Source organism: Chiloscyllium punctatum, chromosome 40, assembly GCF_047496795.1.
Source record: "Chiloscyllium punctatum isolate Juve2018m chromosome 40, sChiPun1.3, whole genome shotgun sequence".
NCBI classification, from domain to species: domain Eukaryota; kingdom Metazoa; phylum Chordata; class Chondrichthyes; order Orectolobiformes; family Hemiscylliidae; genus Chiloscyllium; species Chiloscyllium punctatum.
In genome coordinates, this window is record NC_092778.1 from 55,965,387 (window position 1) to 55,991,408 (window position 26,022).

Consider the following 26,022-nt stretch of genomic DNA (forward strand, 5'->3'; position numbering starts at 1 on the left):
TTTTCACGCAAAGACTGGTACATTTATGGACTGAGCTGCCAGAGGAAGTGGTGGAGGCTTCATTTAAAAGGCATTTGGATGGATATATGAATAAGAAGGGTTTGGAAGGATATGGGCCGGGTGCTGGCAGGTGGGACTAGATTGGGTTGGGATATCTGGTCGGCATGGATGGGTTGGACCGAAGGATCTGTTTCCATGCTGTACATCTCTATGACTCTATGACAGGCATAGCTTGTAAAGAAAGATTGGATCGGTTAAGGCTATATTGGGCTTTAGAAGAATGGGGGAGGATCTCATGGAAACTTGTAAAATTGTAATGTTTGGTACACTTGCCTTTATTAGTCAGTGCATTGAGTCTAGGAGTTGCGAGGTAATGTTGTGGTTGTACAGGGCATTATTAAGGTCACTTTTGTATTACTGCATTCAATTCTGGTCTCTTTCCTGTAGGGAAGATGTTGTTAAACTTGAAAGGATGCAGAAAAAATTTACAGGGATGTTGCCAGAGTTGGACAGTTTGACCTATAGAGAGACGCTGAATAGGCTGGGGCTGTTTACCCTGGAGCATTGGACGCTGAGGGGTGACCATTAATAAGCTTTATAAAATCATAATGGGCATGGATAGGGTGAATAGACAAGTTCTTTTCCCTGGGGAAAGTCCAAAACTAGACAGCATAGGTTTAAGGAGAGGGAAAAGATATAAAAGGGACCTAAGAGGCAACTTTCACTCATGGAGAGGGTGGTGCATGTATGAATTGAATTGCCAGAGGAAGTGGCGGAGGCTGATACAATTACAACATTTAAGAGACATCTGGATGTGTAGGAAGGGTTTAGACGGATATGGGCCAAATGCTGGCAAAATGGGACAAGATTGATTTAGGATAACTGGTTGACGTGGGCGAGTTGGACTGAAGGGTCTCTTTCTTTGCTGTATGACTCTGACGCTATGATGAGACAGAATCTTTCTTGGTGACTGGAGAGTCCAGAACTAAGTCTTACAGATTAAGGATCGAGGCCAGCTAGGACTGAGATGAGGAAAATTATTTTCACTGGAGGCTTGTGAGCTGTCGAACTTTCTGCCGCAGAAAGCAGTTGATGTTAAAACATTGAAGTTTTCAAGAAGGAATTAGACTTGTTCTCTGTGCTAAAGAGACTGAAGTGTTTGGGGAGAAGGTGGGAATGGGTACTGCGTTGCCTGATTAGCGATGATCATGTTGAATGGTGTAGGACCAAATGACTTACTCCCCCTCCTATATACTCTGTGTCTATGTCTGAAGCATCTTCGATTGGGAATGGGAAAAGTACTTTGGGGAGAGGTTTTGATGTAAATAAGTCTCTCTTGTAAGCAGTGATGTAATTGTGACCTCAATGGTCATGTGGTAGAGTTCCAATAAGACATTGGACCCTATATAGCTTGGTGTCTCTTACTCCAAAGCCTTACTATTACATGCAAAGCTAGAATAAACATAAGCATTAACAGTGACTACAAGTGTAGCCTGAACTTGTATCAGACCCCAATAGTTCCAGCAAAGAACATGATCAAATATAAAAGATAACTTTTGACAAGAACATGTTCACTTTTTGTTTGCTCATAAGGGATTATGTTGAGTTTGGCACATTTGTTTGACTTTGAACATTTTGAAATTGCCATCTGTCCTTGCTTGTATAAACCTGGCATTGAAACCCATAGCTGATGACATATAAATTTGTCAATGATTATGACATATGTTACATGGGGATGGAGGCAGAGAAAAAGAAGAGAAAGAGGCAAGAGAGACCGAGAGGGTGGGTAAAAAGGAGGGCGAAAATGAGAAAGAGATAAAGAGTGAGAAGTGAGAAAGAAAAAGCAGGTGAACAAGAGATTTAAAAAAAGAGAAGCAAGGGGAAAGGAAAATGTATTGAAGATAGGACAGGAGTAAGAGAAAGGAAGAGGCAGAAAAGGCAACATTTTCACACCAGCAGTGATGTGAGGGGCATAGAGAAAAATTGAGAAAAAGAATGGCACTGAATACAGTGGAATCACAGAAAGGAGTGCCAACTCTACAAGATCCAGAAAGGTAGAGATATTAATACCAAAATGGTGCAAAAGAAGTTATTAATATTCACAAATTGTGCTCATGTAGAGGAAACTAAACGACTCACTGTTGCATCTTGTAATAACAATAATAAGCAATTGAAACAGAAAGATATCATATTAAAAGTTGCATGGCCCACATGTAGTACCAAGTTTAAGAGTTGGGTCAGATCCCAAGTTTCTAGAAATGAATACTTCATTTCCTACAGTAATGGGAGAAATATTGGAATGTTTGTTCGGCAAAGAATTAGCCCAACTTATAACTTAAATTCCAAATTGCCAAAAGGAACTTGCCTATGCACACTTCAAACGGACAGTAATCAGTAGTGGAGGTGGTGGCATTCCCACATCTCTGCTGCTCTTGTCTTTCCAGATGGAAGTCGTGTTGGGTTTGGAAGGTGCTGTCTGAGGAGCTTTGGTGAATTAAGAGTCTAATGATGACCAATGAACTGTTGTTGATGTCGGAAGAACTCATCTGTTCATGAATGTTCTTTAGGGAAGGAACCAGAATGGGCTTTATGTGACCCCAGACCCATAGCAGTATGGTTGACTCTCAACTGCCCTCTGGGCATTCAGGGATGGACAATAAGTACTCACCTGGCCAATGACATCCATGAACCATTACTGACTAAAACAAAATCCACACAAAGCATGCCAATCACAATGGAAATGACAGACATTTCCATCTTTCGCTACTGGGGCCTCACAATTCTGCTTCAGCTTGGCGACCAACAATATTCCTGCTCTCTGAATACTAAGTGGAGTTTTTTAGTGAGCTGGATGAAGTCTAGCTCAGCTTCTGACTATGCCTCAGTCTCCAGTCTCCACTCAGTATCTTTATACCTTATACTTTACAAAAGGTTGCAGCATTATGAACTGATCTTGTGAGGAGTCACATGGAACATGAATGGATCACTATCATCTGTGACTATTCCCATATTATCTGCAATGCCTCTCCCCCCATGGTATGAAGATGTGGGTGTATTATACCTTTAGGAGAGTAAAAGCTAGCAGTGACAGCACCAAGTGTTCTCAATAAGACACAATGTAACATGTGCTCCAGCTACTGGGGTAGCTGGTTACCTGGAAACAACAAAACCAGATTTGAATTCGGCCAATCAGTTTAAATTATACGCCAAAAAATACCAAATTCCAATCAAGTTTGAATTGAGTATATTGATAATCTTAAAAGACAATGACACAATCAGATGCTTTGGTTATAAAACCGGGGAAAATTGAAGAGTTGAGAGGAGAGCTGTCACAATAGAAGAAGTTTGCACAGATGAATACCACAGCACTTACCTAGGGAGCCAACAAAGATAAAGAGAAAATTTGACTGCTGGCTGGTTTTAAAATTTGAATTTTCTATAAATCTTAATTGGGAGTTTTATCCGACTAGTATTATAGAAGGGAAGATAAAAGGCATGTTAGAGGAAGGAATTGTAAATAGTTATTAGTTCATTATTCTCTGTTATACTCTAAGAAATAAAGTTGTTACTTTTTACTTTAAATAGTTCTTGGCCACTTGCATTTTTACAGGTTACTGCATGGGATAAAACTTTTCTGTGTTGCTGGTTTTAAATTAAGCAGGAGGATTTACCCCGTGTCATAACATCTGTAACTAAATTGGTTTTAACTTCTGTAATACTTATTGTTCTGGTGGCTGTCGTAATAAGGTTAGAGTATAATTTTAGAACTGGATGTTGCATTATTGACCACTCTTCAGCCCAATCTTCAGCCCAAAAAGCACTTTCTATCTTCCATCTATCATTGCCTTTGGCTGTCCCTGCCCATCCAATCCCTTACACTATATCCCATTTAGCAGAGAAAGGACAATAGCAGACTAGCATTAGATAGAACTTCACATATTCTCATTCTACCTTGACTTTGCTAGAATAATACATAATTCATAATACATTCCAGTGCAACCCTACATAATGCCTAATTACTGAAACACAAACAATTTTGCAGTACATAACACAGGTCAAGTTGCATATAATTCTTCTCAAACTACTCATTGAATTTGAGTGTGTTCATTAGCCACGTCATGAAAATACAAAAGCGACCTTTTAAAAATTCTGGATATCTGAAATAAAAACTAAAACTTCTGGGAACAGTCAACATGTCAGGCAGTATCTGTAACTGAGTTAACATTTCAGGTCTTTGCTTCCTGATCTACTCAGTATTATCTTATATCAAAACAAACACTGAGAAATAACATCATGTTAGTTCCTTACAATTATCAATATATCCCTGGTGTAGTGAGATCATATCTGGATTGTTGGTAGATGACAGTACATACACTTGCAAGTGAACATTAAAACCTTGGTCAAGTAAATACATGATATACAGCAGGGGGAAGAGAGGAAATCTTTTGCAACCCTACACATTGAAGTCTCACTTCCATGTGATTTGAAATTATTATGACATCGTTGTGAGCGGCACGGTGGCACAGTGGTTAGCACTGCTGCCTCACACCACCAGAGGCCTGGGTTCAGTTCCTGCCTCTGGTGACTCTCTGTGTGGAGTTTGCACATTCTCCCCGTGTCTGTGTGGGTTTGCTCCGGTTTCCTCCCACAATCCAAAAATGTGCAGGTTAGGTGAATTGGCCATGCTAAATTGCCCGTAATGTTAGGTGAAGAGGTAAATGTACGGGAATGGGTCTGGGTAGGTTGGGCTTCAGCAGGTCAGTGTGGACTTGTTGAGCCGAAGGGCCTGTTTCCATACTGTAAGTAATCTAATCTAATCTAGTTTCTTACACACTGGCTCAGTAATCTTCTTGGAGAAAAGATATAGTTAATCCATTACACTACAGCAGGCATCAAATAACACAGTAAAAAACTGAAAGATAAAATCATTACCACCAGATGAGCTGCACAGCCTGCTACCTCAGTTATAGCATTCATTTATAGCGGATTCAGTTTGGTCATTTCCAATTTTAATAATGTCAAACTGATAGGTCTTGTATGCAGAAATACATTCACAATGTGCCTATACTCACATGATTGTAACAACACTACCATAGGACTGTGATAGGTCAAACAGAAAGCCAGCCGTCCATCACTCTATTACCAAGCATCTTTGTTAGCGTTGGTCACGTCACATGAATGAATAAAACCAGCACTTCCATTCTCACCAACCTGGAACTCATCTAAAATTCTACTTCAGGCAGTGAAGCTTCAGTAAAAGGAGCTGTGTAATTATAAAAGGACGCTATCTCCTGGATTAAGATGTCATACAAGGTCAGGTCAGCTGGTACCACACCTCTGTTCTTTCCCCGTAGTCCTACGGCCTTTCCCCCTTCAGATATGTCTCCAATTCTCTTATGAAAGCCATGATTGATCCAGTGTCCACCATCACTTCAGGCAGTGCATTCCAATTCGTAGCTGCTCACTGTATAAAGCAGTTTTCCCATTTGTCGCCTTTGTTTCTTTGGCCAACCTTTGAAACCTGTGACCTCTGATCCTTGACCCTTCCACCAATGGGAACACCACACTGTGCTTTATTCCCTTAATAGCAGTGTTATGTAATCATTTAATCAACTCTTCAAAAGATCCTTTCTGTGTCTCTGGTCTATAGAACATAGAATATAGAATATAGAACAGTACAGCACAGTACAGGCCCCTTGTCCCTCAATGTTGTGCCGGCCTTTTATCCCACTCTAAGATCAGACTAACCTTCATACCCTTCATTGTACTATCTTCCATGTGACTATTCAAGAGTCACTTAAATGTCCCTGATGTACTTGACTCTACTATCACTACTGGTGCTGTATTCCACGCACCCAGCACTCTCTGTGTAAACAACCTACCTCTGACACCTCCCCTAAACCTTCCTCCAATTACCTTAAAATTATGCCATCCATGATAGCCATTTCTGCCCTCGGAAAAAGTCTCTGGCTATCCATTCTACCCATGTCTCACATCATCTTGTACACCTCTATAACGTCACTTTGCATCCTTCGTCGCTCCAATGAGAAAAGCCCTAGCTCCCTTGACCTTTCTTCATAAGACATGCCCTCCAGTTCAGGCAGCATCTTGGTAAATCTCCTCTGCCCTCTTTCTAAAGCTTCCACATCCTTTCTATAATGAGGTGACCATGATTTAAACACAGTATTCCAAATGTGGTCTAATCAGGGTTTGATAGAGCTGCAGCATAACTTTACGGCTCTTAAACACAATCCCCCTGCTAATGAAAGCCAATACACCATATGCCTTCTTGTCAACCATATCAACTTGGGTGGCAACTTTGAGGGATCTGATCAAGACAACTGAATCAATTGAATTCAATTAAATATCACTCATCTCATTCTCTAAGCTTAGACAGTCTACTCAATTATGACTTTGTAGCGCAGTGGTAATGTCCCTACCTCTGGGTTAGAAGACCCATGTACAAGTCCCAACTGCTTCAGAGGTGTGCAATAACATATCTCGACATGTTGACTAGAAAGTTCTAGATGCTCTACTCTACACTTTGCATCCATGACATCACCAGAATAGCTACTGCATATCGAAACAGATGATGTCAGGACTTTATTACCATGGTTTCTGTCATTGTTGAATTATACTTCAGCAATGATCTCACAACCACCAATCACAAGAAGCCCAATAATGTTTTAAGTTCTCAAATTGCCTATCTAATGGAATAAGCAGATCTAATGGCCACCACAAACTAAAGTGAAAGCAACTTACAACAGTAGTGGAGGTCACATGGCTATAGCAAGCCAGACAGCACTCCATGTAGAAATGCATCTCTCCAAACACTGCCAATCTTGCAAAGTCAAAACATTATATGCTTTCAAGAAGGAAGTAGATATAACTCTTGTGGCTCAAGGGAAATGGGGGAAGAGCAGGACTCGAGTATGTGCTCAATGATCAGCCATGTTCATATTGAATGATGGAACAGACTCGAGGGGTTGAATGGCCTACTCCCATCTTCTACATTTCTAGGTTTCAAACAGGTTTGAGAAGAAAATATCATGTTGGTTCAACTCAGTAAGGTTTATTCTCAGAAGAGTATTTTGCTGATGAAGCCTTGTTTATGCTCCAAATTGTATTTCATGATAAAATCTAAAGTGAGATGAAATACCATACCTTTTAGTCGCTAATTCCACAGTTAATTATCTGCAACATTCTTATTTAAAGGATTTCCCCAATAACTTCTCAGTTATTGGCCAAGCTACTTGAAGGCCCCATGGTTGATGTATAATTAAATAATATTAACCGGCAGAATTAAGATTGGAACAATTTGTTTCAGAATGAATGGGTTGGGGAGAGTTAAAAACATGGTACAACCATTGACAATGTAACCAACCTGTGCCATTGACCATGTCACAGTTTACAGCTAGCCATAGATCACTTAACTATCTTTGCCAACACAGATTTACGGTTAGGCTAGGACCAAATATTGGTGATTTCTTAAAATTTAGTCACGGGATGTGGGCATTGCTGGCTTGGACAACATTTATTGTTCATTCCTAAATGACCTGGAGAACGGAGTGGGGAGCTATAAGACCATAAGACATAGGAGTGGAAGTAAGGCCATTCGGCCCATTGAGTCCACTCCGCCATTAAATCATGGCTGATGGGCATTTCAACTCCACTTACCCGCATTCTCCCCGTAGCCCTTAATTCCTCGAGACAACAAGAATCTATCAATCTCTGCCTTGAAGACATTTAGCGTCCCGGCCTCCACTGCACTCCGTGGCAATGAATTCCATAGGCCCACCACTCTCTGGCTGAAGAAATGTCTCCGCATTTCTGTTCTGAATTTACCCCCTCTAATTCTAAGGCTGTGTCCACGGGTCCTAGTCTCCTCACCTAACGGAAACGATTTCCTAGCGTCCACCCTTTCCAAGTCATGTATTATCTTGTATGTCTCTATTAAGTCTCCCCTTAATCTTCTAAACTCCAATGAATACAATCCCAGGATCCTCAGCCGTTCCTCATATGTTAGACCTACCATTCCAGGGATCATCCGTGTGAATCTCCGCTGGACACGTTCCAGTCTCAGTATGTCCTTCCTCTTTGTGACCTGTTGCAGTCCTTCAAGTGTAAGGTCACCCACAGTGCTGTTAGAAAGAGGATTACAGGATTTTGACCCAACAGCAGACCCAAGAACGACAATATGTTTCCACGTCAGAGTGGTGTATAGCTTGGAGAGAGACAGGAATTTGGTGAAGTCCGCATGCCTCATACTCCCTTGAACTTCTACATTGGGGATTTCTAAAAGATTAGAATTAGCTACCGGGTAGAGTCAGAGTTTAATAATAGAGTTGTCCTGTGGATTCAGGCTAGCAAGTTAACATTTAGTCGTTAGTGAGAACAAAAAGTGCTGAAGGTCACAGCAGGTCAGGCAGCATCCATGGAGAGAAAGCAAGCTAACATCTCGAGGCTGCATGACTTTTCATTAGTGTCTGTTCTAGTATTCCGTTTGAGGACCAGTGACGATTTACTAAGATCAGAAACCACCAATGACTAAGTGTTGGATTCCATTCCCTTGCTTAGAGCAGTAACATTTCTGATATAGCAGCTTTAACATAGGAAAACATCTCAATTCCATGGAAGAGAGTCTATTCATTCCTTGGCAAATGACTGGTGGACCAGACCAGAAAAGTCCCTAACCTCTCCTGCATTAAGCGTTAGGAGAGACATTTCTTTTGGGCACAGGACTAAATAGAAGGGAACCCAGGACTCATCTGATCCTGCGAGAAATAATCCTTTTAAAGTACAAGGCTTATAAAATTTAAACAAAATAAAGCACAAGGCTGGGGTGCTGTTGAGGCACAATAGTAAAATCTCTGCCTGAGACAGGTAGACCTGGATTCAAGCCCTATCAGCTCCAAAGGTGTGTACTAACATCTCTGAACAGGTTCATTAGAAACGATCTGAAGTACAAGGCTTTTGAATATGATTGCATTTTCTGCCAAAGTCTTTGGGTCGATTTGGAAATGTTTTCTCAAAAGTGAGGCCAGCTTGTTTGGAAATGCATTGACTCAGTTTTGGATGTAACAACAATACGGGCAAAAGACTCTGGGAGCCACAACCACTTGCATTTATATATAGTTTTTAATAATTCAACTAAAATGAATTTGAAATAAAGTAGCTTTGGCAGGTATATACACAACCCTCTGTTTCTGTTGAACACGCAATTTCAGAAATTTATTTCTAAAGTTAGGCTAGTATCTCACCAATGTAAATTCATTAACAGTAAAACCTGCACTTTGGTATGGGATTAGGCCTCATTGTTTTCTAGCTACACTATTACAAGTCATTAAAAGCTAACAAATTTCCAAAGATTTAGTTGTCAGTATCCTATTTTTCTCATGATTAATTGAGTTGAAACTCAACCTAGTTTTCTAAAGCTTATAATGCAGTAAGGTTGTTGCACTACAATTCATGTGGCAGTTATTATGTTTGAACTGCATGTTTAATAAGATATAATTATTGCCTTAACTGTAATGTACCATCAAAAACCCTGGATAAAAAGTCAAGTCACACATCCCAGACTGAGGGTACAATGAACTGCAAAGGTATCCAAATGTGCAGTAATCCTGGGTCTTGTGAGGTCACAACATCCAACAAAAAATGTTGAAGAGGAATGGAAGCCAGCTAAAGGAAATGCACAATACATCAACCGTGCATCTCCAACATGAAAGAACACACCCAGATGACAGAAATGTGACAGAATAGCATGACAGCCAACACATTAGCAACATGCCTGTGAATTGAGAACAGCCAAGGGTTAAATCTGCACCTCCAGAAGGTTACCACACCAAGTTCTAGAAGAGTTGTCCAACCACTGAATAGATACTTGGCTTCTCAGACTTCAAAACTCATACATTTTATAGTTTCTACCTCTGTATAACTACTTTTGTTATAGTCCAATGATCTATATGTTTCCACTGTAGAATAAAAGATCTATCTTTGGAGAGGAAAAAGAAGTTTGTTATATCACTTAGAGTAATGTCTCTGTAAGATACAGGTGAGCCCAGTACGTGTCAACACATGACAATAGACCGTAATCATTCTGTATTGTAACACCCTAGACAAAGGATGTGTCTAGAGATTACTCTGTACTGTCTGTACAAGTTTAGTTGCAAATAAACACACCAGAGATCTCCACGTAAGCAGAATCTGTATACCTAATTTACATGGAGATTGGCTGACTGTGGTGACCACATCATAACTTGAGCTGCTTTGGTTCCACTTAAGGGACACATCATCTCCATCCCATCCTTGATCTGTTTAGGTTTCTCCAGATTCTCCATTGGAAAGTTGAATCCTGGGTCTTAACCAGTTGGATCAGTTACCAGATTGAGTTTGCGGGTGTCTGCAAACGTCCAGGAAAAGCCCCATCAGGAAGCAGGATTTTCGTCAGTTTGTAGAGTGTGACGTTTCTACCAGCAAGGACCAAGCAACTTCAGACGACTGTGTGGAGTTTACTATTGAATGCCGATGTCAATGCCAATGTTTTCTTAGCTGTCAGCTGATGGAGGTGTTCTCTGTGGAGGATATTTTCCCTGCAGACCTTGGGAGGTTCAATATGCGTGGGCACAGGAAGCCATTTGAGTTGTGTTGACTGCAATGTTCCAGAAAGCATTGCATGACTTCCTGGAGGTGGATACACTGGTGTGATGGATCCTGAGTCAAGTTGAGTGTGTTATTCTGGGATTTGGTAAATCAGTGCTAGTGTACCGCTCACTTTTAACCATTAGTTTATGGATGAGATTCATTCTCGTCGTGACTTGTGCCTGGTGTTTTGGAGGTGTTGCTGAGTGGCCAATGTACAATCAAGTGGGATGCCAAGATATCTTGACATTGACATGTGGCAACGTAGTTGGCCAGCATGTTGGTTAGCTCAGTTGACTGGATAGCAGGTTTGCAATTCAGAGTGATCCAAACAGTGTAGTTTCACTTGCTGAGGTAGCCGCACCCTACATCTGTGGAGTACTCACCCTCAGGTTAAACTCACCATCAGTCATCTCTCTTTCTTGAGAGAGCAACATTCAGTCTTCTTGAGAAAGTGACTTTCACTTCACAGAGGGTTTGAGTTATAGGGAGAGGCTGGATAGGCTGGGGCTTTTTTCACTGGAGCATCAGAGACTGAGGGGGCAATCTTACAAAGGTTTATAAAATTGCGAGGGGCATGGTCAAGGTGAATAGACAAGATTTTTTCCCTGGGATGGGGGAGTCCAAACTAGAGGGCATAGGTGTAAAATGAGAGGGGAAAGATTTAAAAGGAACCTAAGGGACAACATTTCTATGCAGCGGGTGGTGTGTGTATGGAATGAACTACCAGAGGAAGTGGTGGAGATGGTATAATTGCAACGTTTAAAAGCCATCTGGATGGGTATATGAATAGGAAGGGTTGGAGGGATATGGGCCAGGTGCTGGCAGGTGGGACTAGATTGGGTTGGGATATCTGGTTGGCATGGACGGATTGGACCGAAGGGTCTGTTTCCATGCTGTACACCTCTATGACTCTATCATACTATGACTCAAGTAGAGCTATGGTGTTGGTTGAAAGTGTGAGAGGAGCGGGGCATTTGAGGTTTGCGATAAAAGAGCAAACACACAAGCATTTTTCTTATGTCCTACTCCCAAGAACCTCTTTACATTTAGAATGCCATTCATTTTTGGGAAAGCATCAGTTTTTATAGACTGACTCGGTCAGTTTGCGATGTGTGGTCAGTGTGGATGAATTGGACCAAAGGGGCTGTATGACTCTATGACTCTATAACTGACTGGGCCTGTTCAGGTGGAAGCTGAAAAAAACAGATTAGTTAATGACTGGTCAAAGTATTCATCTTCCAGAATGTGCTTCCTGATAGTGTAAATCTTCAGTAATTTTTTTTCAAAGTCCTGAAATTGTCGGTGTTAATGACAGTTAATGAAATACCTTTACATTGTAGTCACTGTTGGTAGGCAGCCAATTTACCCACTTCATTTTAATTTGAAATAATGAAGCAGAGCTGGGATGGTGATAGTGAGTTAACGCAGTCGCCTAGAAGGCTGTGCATATGTCTCAGACTAACATCAGCAATACAGCCAAGTTCCAGCTGCCTCCTGAAAGTGTAAACCACTGCCAAGAGAAACATCTCAGGAAGAAATGTCTGCAGGCAATTAGCCAAGGATCTCAAAAAGGATTTCACCCGAAACATCGACTTCTCCACCTCCTGGTGCTGCCTGCCTTGCTGTGTTCTTCCAACCTCCTGCCTGTCTGCTAAGGGCCTGCCTTCATACTGAACACTGGCATTTCAAAAGAAGTGGTGAAAATTAGAAAAGAATAATCACATTGGAGATGTTTGTAATGAGGTTTTATTTCGATGCGTTTTCAAATTCATTGATCAGCCAGCATTTATTTCCCATCTCTACTGAGCTGCCTTCTTTAACACCTGTTGTCCTAGTGGCGAACGTAAAGTGAATAAAGCTGTTCAGAAGAGAGTAACCAGCATCTTGACCCCAGCACAGATTAAAGAGAGCTGCATATTTCCAAGTCAGGATGGTGAGTGGTTTGGAGGGGAATTTGAAGGTGGTGGTGTTCCCATGTATCTGCTGCCATTGTCCTTCTAGATGGAACTGGTTATGGGGTGCTGTCTAACAAAATTTGGTAAGCAACTGTATGATGAGCATTCATGTTTTCTTTTGCTTATTAGCACTTCGATTTTTTTGTCATACAACATAACAATATTGAACTTATATAAAGATAAGTCTCATACAAACCTGTTTAAGTTTTCACTGTAACCAAATACTTTAATCATTATCAGAATTCTGTTGAGTTTTGGCAATGTTCAGTTGACATTGCAAGATATGAAGACCATCCCCGAAGCATTCAAAGGCAAGAAGAAAGGAAAGGTTTTCCTCACACAACAGAGGGTAGGGATATTTTAAAACAAATTACTTGATATAATTCCAGCAAAGAAATTGATTTATTTGAAATTACCTTCTCTTTAAATGGTTGCTTGCTCATCAGGTGATATTCATACCAAGCAATCAGTCCAAATCAATGAAGTCTTTCTCAATGCCTTTCAATTACATGGAAAGATGTACTGTCGAACAGGGCTTCTTGGTATCCAATTACATCAAGGGTAAAATTCATGCTCAGCCTGGGGGTAAGTGACAATTACCTTGTGTGAAAAATAAGGTGTTAAAATGTTCAATGCTCAAATAGGTAACTCTAGACGATTCAGGAAGACATTAATGTTTTTACAAAATTGTGCTTAATCAAGGTCCACAATTACCAGACGAAGCACCAGGTTAAGTTCATTCACTTCCACATCAGTCCTTTAGTACTGTCGCATATTAGAAGCGGAGTCAGGTTACCTTGCCACTGAAAAGCCAGCCAAAGTCAGGTGTATAAGTAAAGCATCAACATTTTCTAAACTCCAGCACCAGGCTCACATTTTATGTGGTTCTGCTATTTATAAGTACACTCTGATAAACTATTATCAAATCTCTTGTATTTATCTCTTTTAAAAAATCCTGTTCCGTATTGTAAAGCAAATTTTACATTTATTTTAAGCTTCTACCTTAGAAATGCTGTGAACCCATCGGCCCAATTTACTGGTAAAGATGCCTGCATCCTTTGTGAATAATAACACTCTTTAGATTTGGAGACACCGGTGTTGGACTGAGGTGTACAGATTTAAAAATCACACAACACCAGTGCTCCGAAAGCTAGTGCTTCCAAATAAACTGTTGGACTATAACCTGAGTGTTGTGCGATTTTCAACATTCTTTAGAAAATCTTGATTTATTTTTCTGTGCCTCATGTTTTGTTTTTTTCCTGGTAACAATCTATAAAAACTGATGCTTTCCCAAAAGTGAATGGCTCTCTAAATGTAAAGAGGTTCCTGGGAGTCGGGCATAAGAAAAATGCCTGTGTTTGCTCTTTTATCTCAAACCTCTAATGCCCCACCACTCTCACCTTTTTCAATCAACACTATAGCTCTACTTGAGTCTTATATCGTCAATACAACAATAGCTACTGGTCCCTTCTTATTGCTCCTAATCTGCTCTCTGCTCCTCCACCAACTCCACCTGGATGGTTCAACCTCTTAATAATGCTCTGTTATGACTCCTTAGCTTTGTCAGAGTTTTCTTCTTCCTACAATGTTAAAATCCTGACTCTTGCTTCAATCTATCACATGGGATGTGATTTGTGAATTTGAGAGAGTGGCAGATGAGAGAAAGCCTCATTGGAGGGATTGAAACATGGAGTCCCATGGAGGATGGGAATGGATTTGAGAAGTGACAACATGTTCAAGGATTTTCCAGGATAAAGGCAGATTGGAGATGGAACAACTATTTGCAAGAACTGTATAGTTGAGGGGTTTGTTTTAGGAGTGAGGAGATGAATATAGCAGAATAAGAGGGACTACAATAGAAGAGACAGAACCATCAATAATATCAGTCAATATGGAGACCGAGAGATTAAGTTGGATGGTCAGCTGGATAGGGAAAATAGGAGAGAAACAAAAGACAAATAAGTGTTCAAGACTAGGCTAGGGTGAGCTTTAGAGAACATTTAGCTTGGTGGGCCAATGATGCAGCACAGACAGCTGATCATATTCAAAAGTGAAAACAGAAATTGCTGAAAAAGCTCAGCAGATCTGACAGCATCCCTGGAGAGAAATCAGAGTTAACTTTTGGGGTTGAGTGACTCTTTCTCAGAACTCAGCTGATCATATTGTCGCTTGGTCTTAGTGACAAACAAGTAACTGAGCCCTCACACGTATCTGGAGGTCACGATGAAGGAGACTGGGGAGAGGAGCACTTTGTGATGGGAGGGAAGCAGATGGAGGTGAGAGGGATAATACTGGAATAGAGCACAGTTTTAGCAGACAAGGGCAGGATTTGATGGTATTTTGTCCAGCCAGATCTGGCAGTTGCCTGCCAAATAATTTCTTTGCATCTCTTGCACTTAAAGAAGTGATGATGAGGCCTGCTCTAGGCTGGAGTGAGAAACAGTGAAGACTTCATTGTGGACAATGGAATCAACATAAATTGAGCAAATCGGTAACTGTAGAGACTGTTGTGTATTATTGCTGTTGTGATAAATGGAAGGCCAAGGGCTAGGTAGTTGGAATTTTAAAGCACAGTTGTAAGCAAATTAGTCAATAAGTTTTTTATTTGTAGAGGTCATTTCGGATTGACATTGACAGGCAGGGACCTGTCCTCTGGAAGGACATGTCCAGCCAATGTTCCTCTTCCAACTAAACAGCAACCAACCAATTCCTGATGCATTCCCCATGGCAATGCTTCAGAGTTGACTTTCCTAAATTTCAATAAAAGTTTGAGGGATAACTGTTCCCTGCAGTTTGGGGAGTACGCCTCTTCTTTTATTGTTAACAAAAAGAAAAAAACAAAGTTGTAAATACAGAGACTTTAGCTGAGGCATAGAATTTAAGAGCAGGTGCTGTATAAGCATTGGTTAGGACCCAGCTAGGACACAGTGTGCAGTTGTGGAATCCACATTATAGGAGGAATATGTTTGCACTGGAGAGGGTGCAGGGGCGACTTACCAGGATGTTAGGAGGAGAGATTGGATAGAATGGGGTTGTTTACCTTGGAGTAGAGGAGGCTGAGGGGGAATGCAATTGAGATGTATAACATTTTGAGGGGCATAAATAGGATAGGAGAAGGTGAGGACTGCAGATGCTGGAGAGCCACAGTCAAAGAGTGCAGTGCTGGGAAAGCACAGCAGGTCAGGCAGCATCCGACGAGCAGGAGAATCGATGTTTTGGGCATAAGCCCTTCATCAGGAATGTGCATATTCAGTCTTACCTGCTGTCCTTTTCCTGTGGCACACACATAAGTAGGATAGACAGGAAGGGTCATTTCCCCTCAGAAGGGGGAATAATGACCAGGGCTGGCAGGGGGACATAGATTAAGTAAGGTAACTTGAAGGGCAGGACGTTTAGAGGGGATATCAGGAAAAATTCTTTCTCCCAGAGGGTGGTGTGAATCTGGAACTCACTGTCTGTGAGGGTGGTAGAAATAGAAACCCTCATAACATTGAAGAGGTATTGAGATGTACACTTCCAATGTCAAGGGATACACAGCTATAGGCCAAGTGCTGAAAACTGGGACTAGAATAGTTCTTGTTTTTAGCCAGCGCAGGTTCAGTTGGGCTGAATTCGATGCTGTAGACTTCTATGACTCTATGATTTGAGTCTGTAATGCATTGGTTAGGGTACTCAGCAAAAGGTAAAAACAATGACTGCAGATGCTGGAAACCAGATTCTGGATTAGTGGTGCTGGAAGAGCACAGCAGTGCAGGCAGCATCCAAATAGCTTCGAAATCGACGTTTCGGGCAAAAGCCCTCAGCAAAAGGTCAAGTTACACCCTAACCTTTCACGATATGAAAATGGTTTTTCTCACATTTGCTTCTTTTATGCATCACTTTAAATTGTTGCCTTCTGGTTCTTATCCTTTTACAAGTGAGTGCAGTTTCTTAAATGGCTCAGTGTCATATTTTGAATTTTAATGCTTTTGACCAGTGTTTTGCAACATTTTATTTCCTAGAAGTGGCTATATAAGCATAAGTTATTGTTGTTATTTTCTCTTTAATTCTTTTGAACCACGACTTTATTCCTATCTGTCTACAAGTCAATTATTCATTTGTTATGAAAGGACTACTTCTTACATTTGAATGAATCAATCAAAATCAAACTTACATTTTCGTGCGTTACCTGTAGCAAAATAAAGTGCACTTTGTATTTGTAAATATTTACAAATAATATGTGAGGTGCTTTCACTGAATAGGTTATTCGTGGGCCAGGGGTTATTCCAGGAGACAATTATGAGACACAGGTTGCTGAATTTTCAGACCTCCAACAGCCAAGAAACTTTGTAAATATTTCATTATTTAACAATCTGAATTTTGGTTTAAGTGCAAAGCAACTAAGCAAAGCACCAAGCATACAAACACCTTAGATAAGTAACAGCCATCAAAGATGCACTGACTCGAAATGCAAGTTTTTGCAATTGTCACAGCGTTTGTCTTCTGAACCAGGTGGCTGGGAAGGAACAGCAACTTTCAAACTGTCATTCAATTCAGGAGGAGCAATTGACTTTGGAAAGGCAATGATAGAAGTTGCCTCTCACGGTAAGTCATGGGAAAGTTAGTAAGAGCCTTTAAAGATACTCCCCAATTGCCTTGGCCCAATCATGGTCCCAAATCCCCCAGAATTAAGCCATGTGAAGCAGAAAGGAATAGAGAAACTAGTCGACAGTTATCCCACAAAAAGGGTGTGAACTGCAGTTTATAATTAAGAAAATCTGACAGAACTCAGCCTGAAATAACCACAATTAAAAATGGCATCATGGTTTCTAAAAGAGCTTTGAGGCTCCGTTATAATACTGAATAGATAGTCTGGCACATTGTATTTTAAAATTCTAATTCACTCACGCTTTATTATTCTGTTATTTTCAAGTACAAATAATACTATATTCAAATGCATTATATACAATAGATTTTGAATTCCCTTCCAAAAGGTTAAGCTCACTGTTAAATGTGCTACAATTCCCCATAACTTCTTAAAAATATCACAGTTCTCAGTAGGCTATAGGAGGAACTGAAGGACAGGGTTTCTTGTTTTAAGATTTTTAAAATTCATTTGTGGGATGTGGGTGTCACTAGCTGGGCCAGCATTTATTGCCCGTCCCTAGTTGCCCCTTGAGAAGGAGGGGGTGAGCTACCTTGAACCGCTGCAGTCCACCTGCTGTGCGTTGATCCACAATGCCATTAGGAAAAAAATTCCATGACTTTGACCCAGTAACAATGAAGGAACACTGATATATTTCCAAGTCAGGATGGTGAGTGATTTGGAGTGGAACTTGAAGGTGTTCACATGATCTGCTGCTCTCGTTCTTCTGGATGGAAGTGGTCATGGGTTTGGAAGGTGCTGTCTGAGGATCTTGTGAGTTTCTGCAGTGTGTCTTGTAGACAATACGCACTACTGCTATTGAGCATCAATAGGGAGGGAATGGATGTTTGTGGATGTCGTGCCATTTAGGTGGGCTGCTTTGTTCTGGATGGTGTTGTTGGAGCTGCAGTCAACCAGACAAGGGGGGGTGTATTACATCTCACTCCTGATATGTGCCTTGTAGATGACGAAGAGACTTTGGGGAGTCAGGAGGTGAGTTATATGCCTCAGTTTTCCTAACCTCTCACTTGCTCTTATAGCTGCGATGTTTATGTGGTGAGTCCAGTTGAGTTTCTGGTCAATGCTAACATTGGGAGATTCAGTGATGGTAACACCACTAAATATCAAGTGGCAGTGGTTAGATTGTCTCTTATTGTGATGGTCATAGCCCGGCATTTGACTGGCATGAATGTTGCTTGCCACTTGTCAGTCCAAGCCTGGATATTGCCCAGATCTTGTAGCATTTAAACATGGACTGCTTCAGTATCTGAGGAGTTGCGAATGGTGCTGAATATTGTGCAATCATCGGTGAACATCCCCACTTCTGATCTTGTGACGGAGGGAAGGTCATTGATGAAGCAGCTGAAGATTGTTGGGCTTAGGGCACTGCCCAAGGACCTCCTGCAGAGATGTCCTGGAGCTGCGATGACTGACCTCTAACAGTCATAGCCATTTTCCTATGTGTTAAGCATGGCTCTAACCACTGGGAAGTTCACCCCTGGTACCCATTGATTCCAGTTTTGCGAGGGCTCCTTGATGCCATACTTGGTCAAATGCAGCCTTGATGTCCAGGTCTGTCATTCTCACCAACCCTAGGGAATTTGTCCATGTTTGAATCAAAGCTGTAATGAGGTCAGGAGCTGAGTGGGCTTGGCGCAACCCAAACTGAGCGTCACTGAGCAGGTTATTGCTGAGCAGGTGCTGCTTGATGGCACTGTTGATGACATCTTCCATCACGTTACTGATGATCGACAGTCGACTGATGGGGTGGGAATTGGCCCGGGTTGTATTTGTCCTGCTTATTACATACAGGACATACTTGGGCAATTTTCCTCGTTGTCGGGTAGATGCCAATGTTGTAACTGTACTGGAACAGCTTGGCAAGGGGAGTGGTAAATTCTGGAGCACAAATCTTCTGTAGTATTGCTGATTGTTGTCGGGTCCACAGCCTTTGCTACATCCAGTGTCTTCAAGCGTTTCTTGACATCACGTGGAGTGAATTGAATTGGCTGAAGACTGGTATCTATGATGCTGGGGACCACTGGAGGAGGCTGAGATGGATCATCCACTCGGCACTTCTGGCTGAAGATTGTTGTAAAAGCTTCAGCCTTGTCTTTTGCACCGATGTGCTGGGCTCTCCCATCATTGAAGATGGGGTTACTTGTGGAGCATCCTCCTCCAGTGAGTTGTTTAATTGCCCATGACCACTCATGACTCGATGTGACTGGACTGCAGGGCTTAGATCTGATCCGTTGGTTGTGAGATCGCTTACCTCTGTTTATCACTTGCTGCTTATGCTGTTTGGCATGCAAGTAGTCCTGATTGGTACCTTCACCAGATTGACAGCTCATCCTCAGATTTGCCTGGTACTGCACCTGGCATGCCCTCCTGCACTGTCGATTGAATCAGGGTTGATCCGCTGGTTTGATGGTAATGGTTGAGTGGGAGATATGCCAGGCCATAACATTACACATTGCGTTGGAGTACAACTCTGCAGCTGTTTATGGCCCACAGTGTCTCATAGACACCCAGTGTTGAGTTTCTAGATTTAACACGGCAATGGTGTCACACAACATGATGGAGGTTATTCTCAATGTGAAAGTGGACAAGGTCTCTACAAGGACTGTGCGGCGGTCACTCTTACCAATACTGTCATGGAAAGGTGTATCTGCAGCTGGCAGATAGATAAGGATGAGGTCAATTTTGTTTTCCCCTTTTGTTGTTTCCCTCACCACTTGCTGCAGGGCCAATGTAGCAGCTGTCCCCTTTGGACCCTGTTGAATCTCCCTTCTCATTTTAAACCGATGTCCTTTAGTGTTAGACTCCCCCTACCATGGGGAAGTGATAATAAGAACTAAGAGAAAAGAGAAAATGGGCGAGCTGTATTGAAAGCAGCCCATATAATGTGAAACAAAAGCAGAAGTTGCTGGAAAATCTCAGCAGGTCTGGCAGCATCTGTGAAGTGAACTCAGAGTCCGGTGACCCTTATAATGTGATAGGATTAGGTGAGGATGGGTGACAATGCTAAAGGCAACCCATCTCTTAACAGGACAGGGTGGAGGGGCTGGGTAAAAAAAACATGGAAGGATGGAATCAGGTTCTAAAGTGATTGAGCTCAATGTTGAGTCCTAGTGGTTGCAGGGTCCCCAAGTGGAAAATGAGATGTTGTTCTTCAAGCATGCACTGAGGTTCACTGAGACACTGCATCACGCTTATGACAGAAGTCTGGGTCAAAGGGCGTGGTGGTGTGTGGAATTAGCAGGTAACTGGAAGCTCATTCAGTGACAAAAGTCCCACCGATCCCTAATATGCTTTGATGAGGGAAACAGCGGAAGAGATGCCAGAGGATTGGGAAGCCTTTAAAAACAAGCAGAGGACAGTGAAGAAAACAATAAGAGGGCAGAAGATGAAATGGGAGAGTAAGCTGGCAAGTAATACCAAAGAAAATTGCAAGTTTTAAAAAAATATCTAAAAAGTAAGGGAGAGGCGATAGTGGACATTGGCTCACTGGAAAATTAGGCAGGAGAAATAGTAATGGGGGACCAAAAAATGGTGGAGGAACTGAATAGGTACTTTGCATCAGTTTTCACAGTGGAAGACACCAGCAGCATTACCAGAACGCCAATAGGGTCGGGGGGTAGAGGTGAGTGTCATGGTCATCACTGAGGGGAAGGTGCTGGGGAAGCTGAAATATCGAAAGGCTATCTCATCCCTTGTTGCCTCCCCCATGCCCCTCCACCCCACCCATCAACCATGCAAGAGGGAAGTTAGCACCAACATTTTACCTCAAAATACTCCAGATGACTACAATTACTGCTTTACAAAAGAAAAACATATGGTTGGCATAAAACAGCGAGGACTGATGACAAATTGTTATGCAGGGGATGTTGTAATATGTGATGTTTAGTCATGTTGCTCATTACAATTTTAACATTTCCTTCCAGCATTAAGAGGTCCATCACCTTACACACCTGTGGTATATGTCTATGAAACAATTAGTGTTATACCAACAAGACGCAGCAGATTTTTTTCATCAACCACTCCAGTTGTAGAACAAACTCAACAGCAATACACGTATGTTCCTGGACCACCACCACCAGCAGGTAATATTAACTCTTTTATCTGAGATCTTGATCATCAGAATGTAGAATGATAACATTCAGTCTTCAATATAAAGCAATCCTTTAAAAGGACAAATATTGTTCCCACAAAAAGTAATTGTGTTTTTTATTAGCTATTGTAAGTTATGAAAATTTTGTTTTTCAAAACACTTTCCTATTTTACAGGTCAGGCTCTTTTCTGGCAGGTTTTGCGTGTACTCCCTTGTAATATTTATTGTCAGCCTCTTTGTTTCCCAATAAGATGTGCCTATTCTGCATTCAAGAAACAAATACAGACACAGTCGATCCACAAGTGCAACACAAAAATACCAATTTGCGGAGAATAACTGGAATGAAGGTGTTGCACCTTCCCCTCAGCATCAGGAACTGAGAGTTGAGCCATTTCCTAACTTTGCAAATCCCGATTCCATCATGTCCTCCCTTTCCCACAGTGGTTTCAGCTTTGTGAGATGTGACGACTCAGAACCAGAATCTGCTGCCTCTTTTGGGCAAGCCGGAGGCAGCTACAAAGGAAACGATGGTCAAGGCACTCTCGTTAGAAGACCAGCCACTGTTTACTGGCACGTCATCCACTTCACTTCAGGGGTGTTGGTCCCTGTAGCCCTCATGTCCCACCCTCCCTCATTACACTGATAAAACTGCGGATGCTGTAAATCAGAAACAAAAACAGGAGTTGCTGGAAAGGCTCAGCAGGTCTGGCAACATCTGAGGAGAGAAAGTAGAGTTAACATTTCCGTTCTGGTGATTAGATCAAGGGTCACTTGACCCTTGCCAACCTGACCTAGTCTGACCTACATGTGACTCTAGACCCACAGCAATGTGGTTGACTTTTAACAGCCCTCTGGGCAATCAGGGGTGAGCAATAAATGCTGACCCAGCCAGCAACACTCACATCCCACAAATGAATTTAAAAAGTTGACTCCATTGTCCATTTGCTCAGTTGAGCATTCTTGATTCAACTTTCTGAGAGTGGGGGTGGGGGGTGCAACTGCATTCACAGAAACACTTGGAACAGATAGCCGGATGGAGAGGCAGGGGGTATATTAGTGGGCATTACAGGCAGGTGAGAGGAGGTGAGATAGTATGAAGGGCAAATAACCCTGAAACTGCCCCAGCAACTACCATGCTGTCTACACTTTGCAACCTACACCCTCCCTGCCTATCTTACTGATCACACTGGCATCCCTGCCTTGTTCTGGCATTCCCCAACCCACATCCCATTCCCTGAAACCAAAGGTGCTTTTGAGGCACCTTTTCCTCTAGCAGCAGCTTCAGCAATGACCACTGCTAATGGTGGCGCTGCTGAGCTGCTGTGGCATTGATTGGAGCCACAGGTCCTAGTGGTGGAACGCCGTCATTAATTGGACTGCAATCACTGAATTGGCTACTGGCAGAATTCAGAACATTGTTCTCTAAGGAGCTTCTCTGGCCTATTTCTTATCCGGCTATAATCCTTCAGAAGTGGAGGACTATAGCCAGATAATCCTCCACTAAAGCTCCCTCTCCATCACCTCCTTTATAAAGTGCACAGCCCAGAATGAGATAGAATACCTCAGCTAGGATCAAGCTGGTGTTTTACGTTGGTTTAGCACAGCTGCCTTTCTCCTTAACTTTATGCCATTAATTCAAAAACCCAGGATACCGTGTGCATTATTAAAGTGCTTTGTTAACCTGTCCTGTCACTTTCAAATGTTGAAATATTAATTTTGTTTTTGCCTGCAGGTGGTTACTATGCACCAGTTCCTCCTATGTATGGTCCTTATGGACCTCCACCTCCAGCCTATTTTGGAATGCACCCGCCTCCGAATTATGCTCCAGCTGGAACATCAGGTAAGCAATCTCCTCGGGAGTTGGCTTATAACGGATTTCAGGCCGGGCGGTGAGGATATGTTCAAAACTTCCAAAAAAAGCAAGTTACCACATATAATCCTTTCAGGATATCATGGTATTGATAGCATGTTCCTTTGGTGATTCATAACAGATTCTGGTCAACCAGACTGTCCTTGCCGAAACAAAATAACAACTGCACAGTCGGATGTGATTCCAAGAGCAGAGACCACTTGCTGAACAAACCCAAGTGCATTAGTAGCAACATCCAGTCAAGCACCTAATGTAGTAGATGCTGGAGATCTGAAATGAAAACAAAAACTGATGGAGAAACACAGTTACTCTGGCAGCATCTGTAGAGAGAGAAAGCAGAGTTAATGTTCCACATCCAATGCTTCAGACCTTTCAGAATTCAATCCAGTGACAATGATGGAATGGTATTATAGTTCTAAGTCAGGATGATTAAGAAGAGAAGGTAACAAGTGCTTGATTCATCAAGCTACAGTGTCTGGATGCTTAATGGTAGATGTTGGTGAATTGAGAGATGATGGAGAAGGAACCTTGATGCAGTTCATTGTGTAGATGATACGCACTGTGACAGGGAAGATGGTGCTGTCATTGTAATGTCACTGGGCTGGAAGAACAGATGCTTTGGGAACTCAGGTTCAAATTCAGTTTCATCAGGCAGGGGAATTTCAATTCATTTAATAAAATCCGAAGCTGAAAATTAGTCTCTGATGTTCACCGTGAAACTATCATTGCAGATGCTGGAATCTGTATTGAAAACAAAATTGATGGAAATCGTAGCAGGTCAGGCAGCATCCATGGAGGGAGTGCAAGCTAACATTTCAAGTCTAAAACATAAAACATAGAACATTATAGCGCAGTACAGGCCTTACAGCTCTTCATGTCGTGTCAACCTGTGAAACCAATCTGAAGCCTATCTATCCCACACTATTCCATTTTCATCCATATGTTTATCTGATGACCCATTTAAATGCCCTTACACTTGGCGAGTCTACTATTGTTGCAGGCAGCGCATTCCACACCCCTAGCACTCTCTGAGTAAAGAAGCTGTCTCTGACATCTGTTCTATATCTATCACCCCTCAACTTAAAGCTATGTCCCCTTGTGCTAGTCATCACCAAGGAAAAAGACTCTTACTGTCCACCCTATCTAACTCTCTGATTATCTTATATGTCTCAATTAAGTCACCTCTCAACCTTCTTATCTCAAACGAAAATAGCATTAAGTCCCTCAGCCTTTCCTCATAAGACCTTCCCTCCATACCAGTATACATCCTAGTAAACCTCTGAACCCTTTCCAAAGCTTTCACATCCTTCCTGTAATGTGGCAACCAGAACCGTATGTAATACTCCAAGTGTGGCAGCACCAGAGTTTTGTACAGCTGCAGCATGACCTTGTGGCTCCGAAACTCAATCCCTCTACCAATAAAAGCTAATCCCCTATATGCCTTCTTAGCAATCCTATCAACCTGGATGACAACCTTCAGGGATCTATGTACATGGACATCGAGATCTCTCTGCTCTTCTCCACTACCAAAAATCTTACCATTAGCCCAGTACTCTTTATTCCTGTTACTCCTTTCAAAGTGAATCACCTCACACTTCTCTGCATTAAACTCCATTTGTCACCTCTCAGCCCAGCTCTGCAGCTTATCTATGCAACATTCTTCGCCATTATCCATAATTCTACCGACTTTAGCGGCATCTGCAAATTTACTAATCCATCCTTCTATGCCCTCATCTAGACCATTTATAAACATGATAAACAGCAATGGCCCTAAAACATTCCTTGTGTACACCACTAGTAACTGAACTCTAGGATGAACATTTCCCATGAACCACCACCCTCTGTCTTCTTTGAGCTTGTCAATTTCTGATCCAAACTGATAAATCACCCTCAATCCCATGCCTCCGTATTTTCTGCAATAGCCTACAGTGGGGAACCTTATCGAACACCTTACTGAAATCCATATACACCCCATCAACTGCTTTACCCTCATCCACCTGTTTGGTCACCATCTCAAAGAACTCAATAAGGTTTGTGAGGCATGACTTACCCTTCACAAAACCGTGTTGAATATCCCTAACCAACTTATTCCTCTCTAGATGATTGTAAATTCTATCTCTTATAACCTTTTCCAACACTTTACCCACAATTGAAGTAAGGCTCACTGACCTATAATTACCAGAGTTGTCTGTACTCACCCTCTTGAACAAGGGGCTAACATTTGCTTGAACACCAAGTTGATGACTAGTCTAGATGACTCTTAGTCAAGATGCTGCCTGACCTTGTGATTTCCAGCACCTTTTGTTTTCCATGAAACTATCATTGTCTGCTGTACAAATCCATCTAATTCACTAATGCCCCTTAGGGATGGAAATTTGCTATCATTACCAATCTGTTTCAATGTGATTGCAGATCCACAGCCATGTGGTTGATTCTTAACTACCCAATGAAACGGCTGAGTTCCCAAACTCATTCAATTCAAGGGCAATGAGGTTTGGGCAACAAATTCTGGCCTTGTCAGTCACACCCACATCCCAATAGAGAAAACATTTGGGCACAAGTACTGGTAACAATCAATAGCAACTTTCAAAAGGAAATTTAATAAAGAACTTGAAGAGCACATTTTTTCCAATCCGACAATGGTAAAGAACAGGAGGGAAGAGAAACTAATTCCAAAGATAGGCAGAATGGGCTGAATGGCCTCCTTCTGTAATTCTATGAGAATTGCCAGCACAGTTTGTTTGTACACTGTAGTAGGGCTTTAAATGCTCTTTTTTAAATGAACACTCAATGTTCAATGATGTTAGTCATTGCAGTT

The 26,022-nt window shown here is 41.8% G+C and overlaps 1 protein-coding gene across 1 annotated transcript in view; it reads left to right on the forward strand.

Moving 5' to 3' along the window:
* The first annotated feature begins 1,722 nt into the window (after nt 1-1,722).
* LOC140464744 (uncharacterized) overlaps nt 1,723-26,022 on the forward strand; it is a 66,921-nt gene continuing 42,621 nt past the window's right edge. Inside the window, exons 1-6 of the mRNA XM_072560239.1 lie at nt 1,723-1,829; nt 12,840-12,948; nt 13,046-13,184; nt 17,091-17,183; nt 21,168-21,326; nt 23,067-23,174. Coding sequence (XP_072416340.1) covers nt 1,723-1,829; nt 12,840-12,948; nt 13,046-13,184; nt 17,091-17,183; nt 21,168-21,326; nt 23,067-23,174 — 715 coding nt within the window. The remainder of the gene's footprint in view (nt 1,830-12,839; nt 12,949-13,045; nt 13,185-17,090; nt 17,184-21,167; nt 21,327-23,066; nt 23,175-26,022) is intronic.